Source organism: Grampus griseus (genome assembly GCF_964374135.1).
Source record: "Grampus griseus genome assembly, chromosome: 6".
NCBI classification, from domain to species: domain Eukaryota; kingdom Metazoa; phylum Chordata; class Mammalia; order Artiodactyla; family Delphinidae; genus Grampus; species Grampus griseus.
Window position 1 is genome coordinate 49,477,834 of NC_139000.1, and position 18,560 is coordinate 49,496,393.

At 41.9% G+C, this 18,560-nt stretch overlaps 1 protein-coding gene across 1 annotated transcript in view; it reads left to right on the top strand.

Moving 5' to 3' along the window:
- Positions 1–527: 527 nt before the first annotated feature.
- Positions 528–18,560, top strand: part of APBA1 (amyloid beta precursor protein binding family A member 1) — a gene marked incomplete at its 5' end in the record, with an annotated part of 77,969 nt that continues 59,936 nt past the window's right edge. The window contains one exon of the mRNA XM_082656345.1: positions 528–1,733. Within this exon, the coding sequence (XP_082512471.1) occupies positions 528–1,733 (1,206 nt within the window). The remainder of the gene's footprint in view (positions 1,734–18,560) is intronic.

The following is an 18,560-nucleotide window of genomic DNA, read 5'->3' on the forward strand; positions in this document are numbered from 1 at the left end:
AGCAACGGATCCAAAACATTCCAAGATTATTTTTTTCCCTTGAAACTTATTTTAAAAATCGTTTCTAGTATAACTTAGATTTATCCCTTAGCAGATGGAAAATGTGTCAATTGTCTCATTCAATTTGGTAGTACTCTCTATTCATATGCATCAGAAACAGAACCTGAATAGTAAGCATGGTGGGGAACTAACGGCTCAAGAGGCTCTCAGTCTGAGGGGTGGGGAAGGGAGAAAGCCAGTAAGCAATTACACAAGGAGATATGTAATTACAAATTACGACACGTGCTACGAAGAAGATGAACTATGTGCTCTCAAGCTGAGCTTAATTTGCAATCACTTTTGAATTGACCGAGATTCAGATGGGATCAATAACAGCTGTTTTTATGGTATCTTGGTACTCAGCTCCCGCCTACAGTCTGAACCACGTAATAGCCCCTCCCCCCTTCTTGTTTTTCCAGCCGGGTGAGGCAGAATGAGAGCGCAGTGAGCCGGCCCAGCCCCTCTCCCAGCCGTCGCCGACGCCCACCATGAACCACTTGGAGGCGGCCGCGGAGGTGGAGGTGACGGACGAGGCGGCAGGCGGGGAGGTGAACGAGTCGGTGGAGGCCGACCTGGAGCACCCGGAGGTGGAGGAGGAGCAGCAGCAGCACCATGCGGGCCGCCCCCCGCGCGGGCGCGCCGTCGAGGACCTCCGCGCCCAGCCCGGGCCGCAGCAGCCGCAGCAGCAGCAGCAGCAGCAGCAGGAGGAGGAAGAGCGCGGGGAGTGCCTGGCGCGCTCCGCCAGCACGGAGAGTGGCTTCCACAACCACACGGACACGGCCGAGGGCGACGTGATCGCCGCAGCGCGCGAGGGCTACGACGCCGAGCGCGCGCAGGACCCCGAGGACGAGAGCGCGTACGCAGTGCAGTACCGGCCCGAGGCCGAGGAGTACACGGAGCAGGCGGAGGCCGAGCACGCCGAGGCCACGCACCGCCGCGCGCTGCCCAACCACTTGCACTTCCACTCGCTGGAGCACGAGGAGGCCATGAACGCTGCCTACTCGGGCTACGTCTACACGCACCGGCTCTTCCACCGCGGCGAGGACGAGCCCTATGCCGAGCCCTACGCCGACTACGGGGGCCTCCAGGAGCACGTGTACGAGGAAATCGGGGACGCACCCGAGCTGGACGCGCGCGACGGCCTGCGGCTGTACGAGCAGGAGCGAGACGAGGCGGCCGCCTACCGCCAGGAGGCCCTGGGCGCGCGGCTGCACCACTACGACGAGCGCTCCGACGGCGAGTCCGACAGCCCCGAGAAGGAGGCCGAGTTCGCGCCCTACCCGCGCATGGACAGCTACGAGCAGGAAGAGGACATCGACCAGATCGTGGCCGAGGTCAAGCAGAGCATGAGCTCGCAGAGCCTCGACAAGGCGGCCGAGGACATGCCTGAGGCCGAGCAGGACCTGGAGCGCGCCCCCACCCCGGGCGGGGGCCGCCCGGACAGCCCCGGGCTACAGGCGCCGGCGGGGCAGCAGAGGGCGGCTGGCGGCGAGGCGGTGCAGCGGTACAGCAAGGAGAAGAGGGATGCCATCTCGCTGGCCATCAAGGACATCAAGGAGGCCATCGAGGAGGTGAAAACCAGGACCATACGCTCGCCTTATACCCCCGACGAGCCCAAAGAGCCCATCTGGGTCATGCGCCAGGACATTAGTCCCACCAGGGATTGTGACGACCAGAGGCCGGTGGATGGAGATGTAAGTGTGTGCGGGTTCAGGCCCGCTCAGCTCCACGCGCGGCCAGGAGGGGAGACGGGCGCTCGGTGGCATCGTTTGTCATTGGGAAATGACTTGATGAGAGAAACGATCTGTGGGGATGCTCAGAAACAGCTTGTGCTTAAGCGCGCCTGAGTGAAACACAGGTGGGAGGGAGTTAAGTGTTGAGAGGTTGCCGTAAATCAGTGGTTCTCAAACTGTTCCTGGAGCACTTGTTCAGAAATTGATTTCCAGGCGCACCGCTTCCCATCCCCTAGTTTCCCACTTAGAAGGTATGGGGTGGGGCCTGAGAATTTGTATTTCTAACGTCAAATAAAAAAACAGGTCTGGATTGAGTAAGGAGAGACTATTGGAAAGCGTTATTGCAAAGGGGAAAGGTCCTGTTGTAACAGGGGAAGGGGGACTGTTGCAGTAGCAGAACCTCTAAGATCTGCAAGCGTCTCTAGAGTTAGGCACAAAGGGGGTTCTTTTGGAGGGAGGAGTAAACAAGGCTTGGAAGAACAAAGTGTGAGGAAGTGGGATGAAGCCCGGCTTGAACGCATTGCCCAGGAAAGAGTGTTTTAACCTGACATCAGCCTATTCCCAGGAGGAGCTGTTGAGTAGGGGTGGGAAGCTGGCCAAAGTTCAAGGACCTGGAAGAAGGCGAGGAGCTTCATCGAAGGCTGGTTAATAAGAATTTTGTCTTGATTAATCAGCAGTTCAACTAACCATTTGTCAGGCAAAGAATGTAAATTTGGAGGGGCTGTGTCTGGCCTTGTCCTAGGTAAACAAGGGGGCACCTGTGAGCTACTCAAGTCTAATGGGAAGGTAGGTTCTTTGCCTAAGCCATTTCCAGAACACAAAACGAGGGGAGGGGAGCCCTTAACCTTTGCTGTTTTCCAGGATCTCAGGGCTCAGGTGAAACTCAACGTTGTCACTAATAAGTTCCCAGGTGATGTTAATGCTGCTGGTCCCAGGACCATAATTTGAGAACCACTGCCTTAAAGCAACCCTTAAAAGTTTGGGATGGATAGTGTGGCCTCTTTGGAGGAAATCAAGGAAATCCTTCTGCCTTTTGGGGGTGTCTGCAGTTTTTTCACTGTGACTTTCAGGAAGGGCTTAGTTTTCATCTCTGGTGGTACCAGAGTGTCCTTCTCACCTCACAAAAGACATGTTTTTGAACTGAAATACACTTTCTTGTGAAGAGCTACAGAAAGCTATTGCTGCCCTGTCTGCATTTTATTTTCTGTGTTTGAAATACCTAAGAAATTTGATAACTCGGCAAGCTTGAGTGTCACCACAGTCTATTCAAAATAAATCAAGAAGGCTAACCTTTACCCCCACTACCTGGCTCTAAAGATTCTCTTTCTCCTCTGACTCTTACTTTTCCATTCTCTTGAATAATTTTTAAGCACTTTCATTTTTTTTAAGCACTTTCGTTTAAAATGCGAGCTTGGAGTAAAAGAAGGGTCAAGTGGTTAAATTCGGTTTCATTTAATTCTGCATTTTATGATTGCACCAGCCTATTTCTCGGTATATCTGTTGGAGTGAGAAACAATTATTGGAAGCTGTTTGTTCATTTTACTTAAATAGGTAAAGGGCTATGCAGGTCAGAAAGGTATCATTCGCCTGCTCTTTTAGTAACAGTCAGCATTGGCTGTTAGCTGATTAAATCGCTGGCACCTTTAAGGCAAGGTTGGAAATGGGTTGGGAAGGGATCTGCATCCTCCCAGCCAGGGGGCGGCATTGGGTCAGTTAGTTTAGCATGCTTGGTGTCTCCCTCTGCTTTCCAGGCTTCACAGTCAAACAGTTAAAAATAGGTGCACTCACGTGCAGAATTGTCGGTGACCTCCCGCTGTCTCCAGGTTCCTTGTGGCTTGGAGGGATGGAGTGCAGCAAGTATTTTGCAAATGTAGTGGAAATGGAGCAGGTTTTTAAAAGTAGGGAGCTGTCAAGAGGCCGGGTTCTACATCCTTTTTAGAAACTTGGAAAGCCATCCGAGAAAAAGATGCGGGAGCATTCGGTCCAGATGCTGGCCTCTTCCTTCAGCTCTCTCACCTGCACCAGCTCCATGAAACTACTAGCTTAACCACCTGGTCCCTGCAGCCTCACGATGAACCCATCACCCAGCCTCCACTAGGGCTGGGGGCTTGCTTTTATCCATTGGAACTAGGAAAACAGCTTAACCCTCTTGCAAGATGTTTCATTCAGGAGGTAGAATTGATTCCAGAATATTGGGTGATGCTTTAGAAACCCATCCAGTCAGAAATTCAACTTGACACTAAGAAATTGGTTAGTTGGGCTTTCTGGGTTATGAATAGTTAATACACAGCAAACCCCAAGACCTGTGCTTTAAAATATTCCACCAGTTGTCTTTAAGCCATTTGAATTTGTGGGTTGCATTTCATCGGTCATGCCACATTTATCAGAAAGACCTTCATTTGCTACCTCTTTGATGGTATCATGGGGGAAATACATACATTCTGTGGATTTCTTCCTCAGCATCAAAAAATATTTACTGAATGCTCATTCCGTGTATACTGTTGTAGAAAATGGAAAAGCACTATTAAAAGCCACGTGGCCTGAAGTCTTTCTGGAAGGTACTTGTTAAAAATACAAATTACTACCTTTCTTTTCCAAACCAGAATACCTAAGATGGGGTCCAGTGATCTGGGGTTTTGTTCATTAGGTTTGTTTTCCTTGTTTGTTTTTGTTTTGTAAATTCTCCCTGTGATTCTTGAGTATGTAAAAAATTAAGAACCACTGATTTAAAGGACAAGTATCATCTGGGTAGTTTCCCCATGTTAGCTCTATGGATTAGAGACCTAGCTAATTAGAGACCTAGACCTAAACCATAGGTGTGGTTTCATGGAAGGGGCTCTCCCACTGTGGTTTTGGTCAACTGGCCTGGAAAAGGGGCCCTGGAATTCTTGTTACAGAAGCAGCATGTTCTCAAAATAGCAACATCAGAAACTACAGTTATGCAAATAGATGGTAATAAACACCACCTGTACTACTACTTGCCAGAGGTATCTGCTGATAGCTAAATCTGCTCTAAACACTACTTTTTTTTTAAACATCTTTATTGGGGTATAATTGCTTTACAATGGTGTGTTAGTTTCTGCTTTATAACAAAGTGAATCAGTTATACATATACATATGTTCCCATATCTCTTCCCTCTTGCGTCTCCCTCCCTCCCACCCTCCCTATCCCACCCCTCCAGGCGGTCGCAAAGCACCGAGCCGATATCCCTGTGCCATGCGGCTGCTTCCCACTAGCTATCTACCTTACGTTTGTTAGTTCTAAACACTCCTTTTAATTCACTCGGACCTTTAGCATTTTTCTCATACTTGGAGGAAACTGGCATCTGTTTGCAAGTGAATCCTACAGAATGCGAAAATAGGATGGCTCGTTAGCAAGGACTTATTGAACATAGACTAGATGCTCTGCAGTGAGTGAATATAATTGTTTTTTGAAAAAAGTATTTATAAATGCTTTGCTTCTAGTAAAGGCTCTTTTCTAGATATATGTTTGAAAACTACCACCCAGCCCCCTTCTTGAAAAGTATTGTTAATGAATGACCAGTTCTGAAAAGTTCCACAGCCTACCCGTCTCTCTTTAGGCAACAAACTCACTCTGAGTAGAGAACAGAGCGGGGGGTGGAATCAGAGGGATGGATGGGAGCAAGCACACAGCGTAATGGGAGGGTTTTGGCTACTTGGAGTAGTGTGTTGCACAGTTTGAATTGGTCTTTATCACTGCTCCCTCTTAAAGCTACACTAAACATACATACACTAATATGTATAAAATGGATAACTAACAAGAACCTGCTGTTTAAAAATAAATAAATAAAACAAAATTCGAAAAAAAAAGCTACACTAAAATGACAGTAAAATAATAAAAATACGTAAAGCCACAATCACCAGGAGACAGAAGAAACAGCAGCAGATGAGAACAACAAAATTTTGGAACACCATAGTGGTGACTGGCTGTGGTAGACATTAGTGCCCCTCCCCCATATTGCCAGTTGTCCTCTGCTTTCAAGCCCAGGGATGACTGCACTGCACCTCCTCATACCCTAGGAGCAAGACAAGGCCAGTGAAACGGGAGCAGTGAAATGTGATGTTGCTTCTAGGCAGGAGCAGCTCAGAGCACCTTCTTCCCCTGAAGCCTCAGGTTAAGATGGCGGTGTCACAGGATGGCAGAGCCTCTGTCCGTGTGGGTCCCAAGTGACCGTGATGAGCCGGGCTCTCTCCTGCCCCTGTGGACATGTAGTGTGAGAGAGGAAGCAACCTTTGTTGTTTTAAGCCTTGGGAATTTGGGGTGGTTTGTTGCCACAGCACAGCCTGATCGATTCTCACTCATACACTGATGAGGTTTCTGTGTTCCCTACTCTGTGAAGATTTGTGCCGGGGACCCCCAAGAAAGGCTAAGGAATTTGAGACACCAGATACCGCCGATGGCAGGAGTATGGCTGAAAAACAAAAGAGGATTGTTTGAAGGTGTGTCACAGGAGAAATTAGACTCCAAATCCCTTCTCCAGCCCATGCCACCAAGTTTCCACTTCTCCTCCACCCCCCGCAGAAGGTGGGAGGTTTACTGTAAAGAGAGGGTGAACCAGAGAAGTGCTGGAACTAGCCACAGCTGAAAAAGGGGTTAAGGGGTACCTTATGGAACACAGGACCCACTAAGCAGTGAGACTCTGAGAAAGCCTTGGAATTCTTAGCCATCAGGCTTAGAACCTACCCCCTCGCAGCCCCCAGCCCCAGCCGGAGATTAGAACATTCCTCTCTGAGGAAACAGAAAGACGCAAGAGTAGGTACCTACAGTTACTCATGTTTGGGGCTTTTCCAGCATAAAATCTGGTTCCCTACCTGATCACCACGCAGTGAAGGTTACTGCTGCTCATGGACCTTCCAACAGGCTTTTTGGGACCCGCTGTTAAATATGAGTGTATATCCAAGGATCTCCGGACATTTGACGAACATCTCTTAACATGAAAGACAAAGACACAAAAAAAGCAAATGGAAAAGGAACTTGGAGAAATAAAGGCAGTACTCAGAGCAGGAAAAAACTATAAAACATTCATCAGTATTCTCAGAAGGGTAGGAGAAGATAGGGGAGCCACTAAATTAGGATGCCATTTTAAAAAAAGAACATTCCAAAAAAAATTTTTTTTTACATCTTTATTGGAGTAGAATTGCTTTACAATGGTGTGTTAGTTTCTGCTTTATAACAAAGTGAATCAGTTATACATATGTTCCCATATCTCTTCCCTTTTGCGTCTCCCTCCCTCCCACCCTCTCTATCCCACCCCTCTAGGTGGTCACAAAGCACCGAGCTGATCTCCCTGTGCTACGCGGCTTCTTCCCACTAGCTATCTATTTTACGTTTGGTAGTGTATATATGTCCATGCCACTCTCGCGCTTTGTCACAGCTTACCCTTCCCCCTCCCCATATCCTCAAGTCCATTCTGTAGTAGGTCTGTGTGTTTATTCCTGTCTTACCCCAGGTTCTTCATGACATTTTTTTCCCTTAAATTCCATATATGTGTGTTGACATATGGTATTTGTCTTTCTCTTTCTGACTTACTTCACTCTGTATGACAGACTCTAGGTCCTTCCACCTCGTTACAAATAACTCAATTTCATTTCTTTTTATGGCTGAGTAATATTCCATTGTATATATGTGCTACATCTTCTTTATCCATTCATCTGATGATGGACACTTAGGTTGTTTCCATCTCTGGGCTATTGTAAATAGAGCTGCAATGAACATTTTGGTACATGACTCTTTTTGAATTATGGTTTTCTCAGGGTATATGCCCAGTAGTGGGATTGCTGGGTCATATGGTAGTTCTATTTGTAGTTTTTTAAGGAACATCCATACTGTTCTCCACAGTGGCTGTACCAATTCACATTCCCACCAGCAGTGCAAGAGTGTTCCCTTTTCTCCACACCCTCCCCAGCATTTATTGTTTCTAGATTTTTTGATGATGGCCATTCTGACTGGTGTGAGATGATATCTCATTGTAGTTTTGATTTGCATTTCTCTAATGATTAATGATGTTGAGCATTCTTTCATGTGTTTGTTGGAAGTCTGTATATCTTCTTTGGAGAAATGTCTGTTTAGGTCTTCTGCCCATTTTTGGATTGGGTTGTTTGTTTTTTTGTTATTGAGCTGCATGAGCTGCTTATAAATTTTTGGAGATTAATCCTTTGTCAGTTGCTTCATTTGCAAATATTTTCTCCCATGATGAGGGCTGTCTTTTGGTCTTGTTTATGGTTTCCTTTGCTGGGCAAAAGCTTTGAAGTTTCATTAGGTCCCATTTGTTTATTTTTGTTTTTATTTCCATTTCTCTTGGAGGTGGGTCAAAAAGGATCTTGCTGTGATTTATGTCATAGAGTGTTCTGCCTATGTTTTCCTCTAAGAGTGTGATAGTTTCTGGCCTTACATTTAGGTCTTCAATCCATTTTGAGCTTATTTTTGTGTATGGTGTTAGGGAGTGATCTAATCTCATACTTTTACATGTACCTGTCCAGTTTTCCCAGCACCACTTACTGAAGAGGCTGTCCTTTCTCCACTGTACATTCCTGCCTCCTTTATCAAAGAAAGGTGACCATATGTGTGTGGGTTTATCTCTGGGCTTTCTATCTCCTTCCATTGATCTATATTTCTGTTTTTGTGCCAGTACCATACTGTCTTGATTACTGTAGTTTTGTAGTATAGTCTGAAGTCAGGGAGCCTGATTCCTCCAGCTCCATTTTTCGTTTTCAAGATTGCTTTGGCTATTCGGGGTCTTTTGTGTTTCCATACAAATTGTGAAATTTTTTGTTCTAGCTCTGTGAAAAATGCCAATGGTAGTTTGATAGGGATTGCATTGAATCTGTAGATTGCTTTGGGTAGCAGAGTCATTTTCACAATGTTGATTCTTCCAATCCAAGAACATGATATATCTCTCCATCTATTTGTATCATCTTTAATTTCTTTCATCAGTGTCTTATAATTTTCTGCATACAGGTCTTCTATCTCCTTAGGTAGGTTTATTCCTAGATATTTTATTCTTTTTGTTGCAATGGTAAATGGGAGTGTTTTCTTAATTTCACTTTCAGGTTTTTCATCATTAATGTATAGGAATGCCAGAGATTTCTGTGCATTAATTTTGTATCCTGCTACTTTACCAAATTCATTGATTAGCTCTAGTAGTTTTCTGGTAGCATCTTTAGGATTCTCTATGTATAGTATCATGTCATCTGCAAACAGTGACAGTTGTACTTCTTTTCCAATTTGGATTCCTTTTATTTCCTTTTCTTCTCTGATTGCTGTGGCTAAAACTTCCAAAGCAATGTTGAATAAGAGTGGTGAGAGTGGGCAGCCTTGTCTTGTTCCTGGTCTTAGTGGAAATAGTTTCAGTTTTTCACCATTGAGGATGATGTTGGCTGTGGGTTTGTCATATATGGCCTTTATTATGTTGAGGAAAGTTCCCTCTATGCCTACTTTCTGCAGAGTTTTTATCATAAATGGGTGTTGAATTTTGTCGAAAGCTTTCTCTGCATCTACTGAGATCATCGTATGGTTTTTCTCCTTCAATTTTTTAATATGGTGCATCACGTTGATTGATTTACGTATATTGAAGAATCCTTGCATTCCTGGGATAATCCCCACTTGATCATGCTGTATGATTCTTTTAATGTGCTGTTGGATTCTGTTTGCTGGTATTTTGTTGAGGATTTTTGCATCTATGTTAATTAGTGTTATAGGCCTGTAGTTTTCTTTCTTTGTGACATCTTTGTCTGGTTTTGGTATCAGAGTGATGGTGGCCTCGTAGAATGAGTTTGGGAGTGTTCCTCCCTCTGCGGTATTTTGTAAGAGTTTGAGAAGGATAGGTGTTAGCTCTTCTCTAAATATTTGATAGAATTCGCCTGTGAAGCCATCTGGTCCTGGGCTTTTGTTTGTTGGAAGATTTTTAATCACAGTTTCAATTTCAGTGCTTGTGATTGGTCTGTTCATATTTTCTATTTCTTCCTGATTCAGTCTTGGCAGGTTGTGCATTTCTAAGAATTTGTCCATTTCTTCCAGGTTGTCCATTTCATTGGCATAGAGTTGCTTGTAGTAATCTCTCATGATCTTTTGTATTTCTGCAGTGTCTGTTGTTACTTCTCCTTTTTCATTTCTAATTGTATTGATTTGAGTCTTCTCCCTTTTTTTCTTGATGAGTCTGACTAATGGTTTATCAATTTTGTTTATCTTCTCAAAGAACCAGCTTTTAGTTTTATTGATCTTCTCTATCGCTTCCTTCATTTCTGTTTCATTTATTTCTGATCTGATTTTTATGATTTCTTTCCTTCTGCTAACTTTGGGGTTTTTTTGTTCTTCTTTCTCTAATTGCTTGAGGTGCAAGGTTAGGTTGTTTATTCGAGATGTTTCCTGTTTCTTAAGGTAGGATTGTATTGCTATAAACTTCCCTGTTAGAACTGCTTTTGCTGCATCCCATAGGTTTTGGGTCGTCGTGTCTCCATTGTCATTTGTTTCTAGGTATTTTTTGATTTCCTCTTTGATTTCTTCAGAGATCACTTCGTTATTAAGTAGTGTATTGTTTAGCCTCCACGTGTTTGTATTTTTACAGATCTTTTCCTGTAATTGATATCTAGTCTCATAGCGTTGTGGTCGGAAAAGATACTTGATACGATTTCAGTTTTCTTAAATTTACCAAGGCTTGATTTGTGACCCAAGATATGATCTATCCTGGAGAATGTTCCATGAGCACTTGAGAAAAATGTGTATTGTGTTGTTTTTGGATGGAATGTCCTATAAATATCAATTAAGTCCATCTTGTTTAATGTATCATCTAAAGCTTGTGTTTCCTTATTTATTTTCATTTTGGATGATCTGTCCATTGGTGAAAGTGGGGTGTTAAACTCCCCTACTATGAATGTGTTACTGTTGATTTCCCCTTTTATGGCTGTTAGTATTTGCCTTATGTATTGAGGTGCTCCTATGTTGCGTGCATAAATATTTACAATTGTTATATCTTCTTCTTGGATCAATTCCTTTATCATTATGTAGTGTCCTTCTTTGTCTCTTTTAATAGTCTTTGTTTTAAAGTCTATTTTGTCTAATATGAGAATTGCTACTCCAGCTTTCTTTTGGTCTCCATTTGCATGGAATATCTTTTTCCATCCCCTTACTTTCAGTCTGTATGTGTCTCTAGGTCTGAAGTGGGTCCCTTGTAGACAGCATATATATGGGTCTTGTTTTTGTATCCATTCAGCCAATCTGTGTCTTTTGGTCAGAGCATTCAGTTCATTTACATTTAAGGTAATTATCGATATGTATGTTCCTATTCCCACTTTCTTAACTGTTTTGGGTTTGTTATTGTAGGTCTTTTCCTTCTCTTGTTTTTCTTGCCTAGAGAAGTTCCTTTAGCATTTGTTATAAAGCTGGTTTGGTGGTGCTGAACTCTGTCAGCTTTTGCTTGTCTGTAAAGTTTTTAATTTCTCCATCAAATCTGAATAAGGTCCTTGCTGGGTGGAGTAATCTTGTTTGCAGGTTTTTCTCCTTCATCACTTTAAATATGTCCTGCCACTCCCTTCTGGCTTGCAGAGTTTCTGCTGAAAGATCAGCTGTTAACCTTATGGGGATTTCCTTGTGTGTTATTTGTTGTTTTTCCCTTGCTGCTTTTAATATGTTTTCTTTGTATTTAATTTTTGACAGTTTGATTAATATGTGTCTTGGCGTATTTCTCCTTGGATTTATCCTGTATGGGACTCTCTGTGCTTCCTGGACTTGATTAACTATTTCCTTTCCCATATTAAGGAAGTTTTCACCTATAATCTCTTCAAATATTTTCTCAGTCCCTTTCTTTTTCTCTTCTTCTTCTGGAACCCCTATAATTCGAATGTTGGTGCGTTTAATGTTGTCCCAGAGGTCTGTGACTGTCCTCAGTTCTTTTCATTCTTTTTTCTTTATTCTGCTCTGCAGTAGTTATTTCCACTATTTTATCTTCCAGGTCACTTATCCGTTCTTCTGCCTCAGTTATTCTGCTATTGATCCCATCTAGAGTATTTTTAACTTCATTTATTGTGTTGTTCTTCGTTGCTTGTTTCATCTTTAGTTCTTCTAGGTCCTTGTTAAATGTTTCTTGCAGTTTCTCTATTCTATTTCCAAGATTTTGGATCATCTTTACTATCATTATTCTGAATTCTTTTTCAGGTAGACTGCCTATTTCCTCTTCATTTGTTAGGTCTGGTGGGTTTTTATCTTGCTCCTTCATCTGCTGTGTGTTTTTCTGTCTTTTCATTTTGCTTATCTTACTGTGTTTGGGGTCTCCTTTTTGCAGACTGCAGGTTCGTAGTTCCCGTTGTTTTTGGTGTCTGTCCCCAGTGGCTACAGTTGGTTCAGTGGGTTGTGTAGGCTTCCTGGTGTAGGGAATTGCCAGCAGTGGAGGGTCTCCTGCAGAGGTGGGCGGTGGCTGTGGTTCACAGTGGGGACAAGGACAGCAGCAGAAGTTCTGGGAAGCACTCCCTGGCGTGAGCCCTCCCAGAGTCCCCAAAAATTTTTAATTAAAAAATGCCAGCAGGAATTTTTAAAATCCTTTAGTAGGAAGCTTAGAAGACAAAGTAGAGGAGATCTTCAAGAAAGTAGAATAATTAAGGTAATGGATGGAAAGAAGTAGGAACATAGATAAAATTGAGATATTGTGAAAGACTGTTTCCTGGAAGCAAAGGACATGAGAGTTTCCTGATTAAAAGATTCCATTGGCCGGGCTTCCCTGGTGGCGCAGTGGTTGAGAGTCCGCCTGACGATGCAGGGGACACGGGTTCGTGCCCCGGTCTGGGAAGATCCCACATGCCGCGGAGCGGCTAGGCCTGTGGCCCATGGCCACTGAGCCTGCGCGTCCAGAGCCTGTGCTCCGCAACGGGAGAGGCCACAACAGTAAGAGGCCCGCGTACTGCAAAAAAAAAAAAAAGAAAATGGAAGAAAATGAGATTCCATTGGGTGCCTAGAACAGTGAAATAAAGAAAAGATCCACATAAATTTCAGAACAGAAGGTAGAAAGAGAACATCCTCCATGCTTTCAGAGAGGTAAAAACAGGTTACAAATGATCAGGAATCAAAATGGTGATGGACTCCTCAAAAGCAACACTGGAAACTGGGAGGCCTACACCCAGTCTAATTTCCAATTAAGTGTGAAGGTGGAATAAAGATATTTTCAGTTACACAGAGTCCCAGAAAATTTACCTCCCAAGCACCTTTTCTCAGGAAGCTACTAAAGGATTGCTTCCCCAAAATGCGTGTGTAAATCAAACTCAAGAAAGAAGATGGGATCTGAGAAATGGAATCTAACAGGAGAAACAGGCAAAGCAATGCCCAGGGTGATGGGGGAGGAGATGACAACCATGTAGCAGGACAAGGCATCAGCCAGTCTAGGGTGGACCAGAACTTGGAGAGCTCCAGGTAGAAGGTTTCCAGAAATGGTGGAAATGAGAGATTTCCTAATATGTTTTTTTTTAATATTTTAAATCTGTATTTAATTAGAACTTTTTTTATCTTTGAAGGATATACTACTTTTTAAATTTTTTAGTTTATATTGGAGTATAGTTGATTAACAATGTTGTGTTAGTTTTACGTGTACAGCTAAGTGATTCAGTTATACATATACATGTATATATTCTTTTTCCAATTCTTTTCCCATTTAGGTTTTTACAGAACATTGAGCAGAGTTCCCTGTGCTGGAGAGTAGATCCTTGTTCGTTATCTGTTTTGAATATGGCAGTGGGTACATGTCAATCCCAAACTCCTAATCTGTCCCTCCCCTGCACCCTTCCCCCCAGTAACCATAAATTCATTCTCTAAGTCTGTGAGTTTTTCTGTTTTGCAAATAATTTCATTTGTGTCATTTTTTTGGATTCCACGTATAAGTGATATCATCCGATATTTGTCTTTCTCTGTTTGACTTACTTCACTTACCATCCCTGTCACTGCAAACGGCATTATTTCATTCTTTTTAATGGTTGAGTAGTATTCCATTGTATATATGTACTACATCTTCTTTATCCATTCTTCTGTTGATGGACATTTAGGTTGCTCCCATGGCTTGGCCGTTGTAAATAGAGCTGCAGTGAACATTGGGGTGCATATATCCTTTCCAACCATGTTTTTCATCATATATATGCCTCGGAGTGGGACTGCTGGTTCATATGGTAGCTCTCTTTTTTTAGTTTTTTAAGGAACCTCCATATTGTTCTCCATAGAGGCTGTACCAATTTACATTCTCACCAACAGTGTAGGAGGGTTCCCTTTTCTCCACACCCTCTCCAGCATTTATTGTTTGTAGACTTTTTGATGATGGCCATTCTAACTGGTGTGAGGTGATAGCTCATTGTAGTTTTGATTTGCATTTCTCTAATAATTAGCAATGTTGAGCATCTTTTCATGTGCCTCTTGACCATCTGTATGTCTTCTTTGGAGAAATATGTATTTAGATCTTCTGCCCATTTTTTTGATTGGGTTGTTTGGTTTTTTTTGATATTGAGCCACATGAGCTGTTTGTAAATTTTGGAGATTAATCCCTTGTTGGTCACATCATTTGCAAATATTTTCTCCCGTTCTGTGGGTTGTCTTTTTGTTTTGTTTATGGTTTCCTTTGCTGTTCAGAAGCTTTTAAGTTTCATTAGGTCCCATTTGTTTATTTTTGTTTTTATTTTCATAACTCTAGGGGGTGGATCAAAAACGATAGTGCTGCAATTTATGTCAGAGTGCTCTGCCTGTGTTTCTGTTTAAGAGTTTTTATAGTATCTGGCCTTACTTTTAGGTCTTTAATCCATTTTGAGTTTATTTTTGTGTATGGTGTTAGACAGTGTTCTAGTTTCATTCTTTTACATGTAGCTGTCCAGTTTTCCCATCACCACTTATTGAAGAGACTGTCTTTTCTCCATTGTATATTCTTGCCTCCTTTGTCATAGAGTAATTGACTATAAGTGTGTGGGTTTATTCCTGGGCTTTCTGTCCTTTTCCATTAATCTATATTTATCTTTGTGCCGGTACCATACTGTTTTAATGACTGTAGCTTTGTAGTATAGTCTGAAGTCACGGTGCCTGATTCCTCCAGCTCCATTTTTCTCTGAAGATTGCTTTGGCTATTTGGGGTCTTTTGTGCTTCCATACAAATTCTAAGATTTTTTGTTTTTGTTTCATTTTTCCAATGGAAAATGCCATTGGTAATTTGATAGGGATTTCATTGACTCTGTAGACTTCCTTGGGTAGTATAGTCATTTTGACAATATTGATTCTTCCAGTCCAAGAACATGGTATATCTTTCCATCTGTTTGTGTCATTTTCGATTCATTCATCAGCATCTTATATGAATAGTTTTAGGAGTACAGGTCTTTTGCCTCCTCAGGTAGGTTTATTCCTAGGTATTTTATTCTTTTTGACACAATGGTAAATGGAATTGTTTCTTTACTTTCTCTTTCTCATCTTTTGTTGTTAGTGTATAGAAATGCAACAGATTTCTGTGTATTAATTTTGCATCCTGCAACTTTACCAGATTCATTGATGAGCTCTAGTAGTTTTCTGGTAGAATCTTTAGGATTTTCTATGAGTAGTATCATATCATCTGCAAACAGTGACAATTTTACTCTTCTTTTCCGATTTGGATTCCTCTTATTTCTTTTTCTTCTTTGATTGCTATGGCTGGGACTTCCAAAATTATGTTGAATAAAAGTGGCAAGAGTGGACATCCTTGTTTTGTTCCTGATCTTAGAGGAAATGCTTTCAGCTTTTTACCATTGAGTATGATGTTTGCTGTAGGTTTCTCATATATTGCCTTTATTACATTAAGTTCCCTCTGTGCCCACTTTCTGGAGAGTTTTTATCATACATGGGTGTCAGATTTTGTCAGAATTTTTTTATGCATCTATTGAGATGATCATATGGTTTTTATTCTTCAATTTGTTGAGGTGGTGTACACACTGAATGATTTGCAGATATTGAAAAATCCTTGCATCCCTGGGATAAATCCCACTTGATTATGGTGTATGGTCCTTTTAATGTATTGCTGGATTTGGTTTGTTAGTATTTTGTTGAGGATTTTTGCATCAGTGTTCATCATGATATTGGCCTGTACTTTTCTTTTTTGTGTGTGGTATCTTTGGTTTCAGTATCAGGGTGATGGTGGCCTCATAGAATGAGTTTGGCAGTGTTCCTTCCTTTGCAATATTTTGGAATAGTTTCAGAAGGATAGATGTTAACTCTTCTCTAAATGTTTGATAGAATTTGTGTACGCAGCCATCTGCTCCTGGAGTTTTGTGTGTTCAAAGTTTTTTTTTAAATCGGTGTCAATTTCAGTCTATTCATATTTTCTGTTTTTTCCTGGTTCAGTCTTGGAAGGTTGTATCTTTCTAATAATTTTTCCATTTCTTCCAGGTTGTCCATTTTATTGGCATATAGTTGCTTGTAGTAGTCTCTTATGATCCTTTGAATTTCTGTCGTGTCTGTTGTAACTCCTTTTTCATTTATAGTTTTATTGATTTGAGCCCTCTTCCTTTTTTTCTTGATGAGTCTGGCTAAAGGTTTATCAACTCTGTTTATCTTTTCAAAGAACCAACTTTTAGTGTCATTGATCTTTGCTTTTGTTTTCTTCCTCTCTATTTCATTCATTTCTGCTCTGGTCTTTATGATGTCTTTCCTTCTACTAACTTTTGGTTTTGTTTGTTCTTTAGTTGCTTTAGGTGTAAGGATAGGTTGGTTTTGATTTTTCTTTTTTCCTGAGGTAAGATTGTATTGCTGTAAACTTCTCTTAGAACTGCTTTTGCTGTACCCTGTAGGTTTTGGACCGTCATGCTTTCAGTTTCATTTGTCTCTAGGTATATTTTAATTTCCTCTTTGATTTCTCAGTGATCCATTGGTTGTTTAGTAGCATATTGTTTAGCCTCCACGTGTTTGTGTTTTTTAGGGTTTTTTTCTTGTAGTTGATTTCTAATCTCATAGCATTGTGGTCAGAAAAGATGCTTGATATGATTTCAATTTTAAGTTTACTGAGGCCTTGATTTGAGCCCAAGATGTGATCTATCCTGGAGAATGTTCCATGTGCCCTTGAAAAGAATGTGTATTCTGCTGCTTTTGGATGGAATGCTGTATAAATATCAATTAAGTCCATGTGGTCTAATGTGTCATTTAAGGCCTGTGTTTCTTTATTGATTTTCTATCTGAATGATCTGTCCATGGATGAAAGTGGGGTGTTAAAGTCCCACACTATTATTGTGTTACCGTCAATTTCTCCTTTTATGTCTGCTAGTATTTGCCTTATATACTGAGGTGCTCCTGTGTTGGGCGCAGATACATTTACAATCGTTATATTTTCTTCTTGGATTGATCCCTTGATCATTATGTAATGTTCTACTTTGTCTCTTGTGACAGTCTTTATTAAAGTGTATTTTATCTGATATGAGTATTGCTACTCCAGCTTCCTTTTGATTTCCATTTGCATGGAATACCTTTTTCCATCCCCTCGCTTTCAGCCTGCATGCGTCCCTAGATCTGAAGTGGGTCTCTTGTAGACAGCATATACACAGGTCTTGTTTTTGTATCCATTCAGCCAGTCTGTATCTTCTGGTTGGAGCATGTAATCCATTTACATTTAAGGTAATTTTATCGATATGAATGTTCTTACTGCCATTTTGTTAATTGTTTTGGATTTGTTTTTCAAAGTCTTTTTTTCTTCCCTACCCCTTCTGTTCTCTTGTGATTTGGTGGCTAACTTTAATGTTGTATTTGGACTGCTTTTTCTTTTTGTGTGTATCGTAGATATTCCGTGAGGTTTTTTTTTTTTTTTTTGCGGTATGTGGGCCTCTCACTGCTGTGGCCTCTCCCGTTGCGGAGCACAGGCTCCGGACACGCAGACCCAGCGGCCACGGCTCACGGGCCCAGCCGCTCCGCGGCACGTGGGATCCTCCCAGACCGGGGCACGAACCCGCGTCCCCTGCACCGGCAGGTGGACTCTCAACCACTGTGCCACCAGGGAAGCCCCTTCCATGAGGTTTTGATAAAGCAGTCTGTATATAAACGAGATTGTTTTAAGTTGCTGGTCTGTTAATTTCAAATGCATTTCCAGTATCCTGCATTTGTGCCCTCCTTTTCTCACAATTCCTAGTTTTGATATCATATTTGTGTGCGAATGATTTCCTGCCTTTATATTTGCCTTTAGTGGTGAGGTTTTCCATCCGTAATTTTCTTGTTTCTAGTTGTGGCCTTTTCTTTTCCGCCTAGAGAAGTTCCTTTAGAATTTGTTGCAAAGCTGATCTGGTGGTGCTGAATTCTCTTAGCTTTTGCTTGTCTGTAAAGTTTTTGATTTCTTCATCAAATCTGAATGAGAACCTTGCTGGGTAAAGTATTCTTGGTTCTGGGTTCTTCCCTTTCATCACTTTAAATATATCACTCCACTCCCTTCTGGCCTGCAGAGTTTCTCCTGAGTAATCAGCTGATAACTTTATGTGAATTCCCTTGTATGTTATTTGTTGCTTTTCCCTTGTTGCTTTTAATATTTTTTGTCTTTGATTTTTGTCAATTTGATTACTGTTTGTCTCGGCATGTTCCTCCTTGGATTTATCCTGCCTGGGACTCTCTGCACTTTCTGGACTTGGGTGACTGTTTCCTTTCCCATGTTAGGGAAGTTTTCAGCTATTATCTCTTCAAATATTTTTTCAGGTCTTTCTCTCTCTCTTTTCCTTCTGGGACCCCTATAATATGAATAGTGGTGCAGTTAATGTTGTCCCCAGATGTCTCTTAGACTGTCCTCATTTCTTTTCATTTTTTTTCTTTATTCTGTT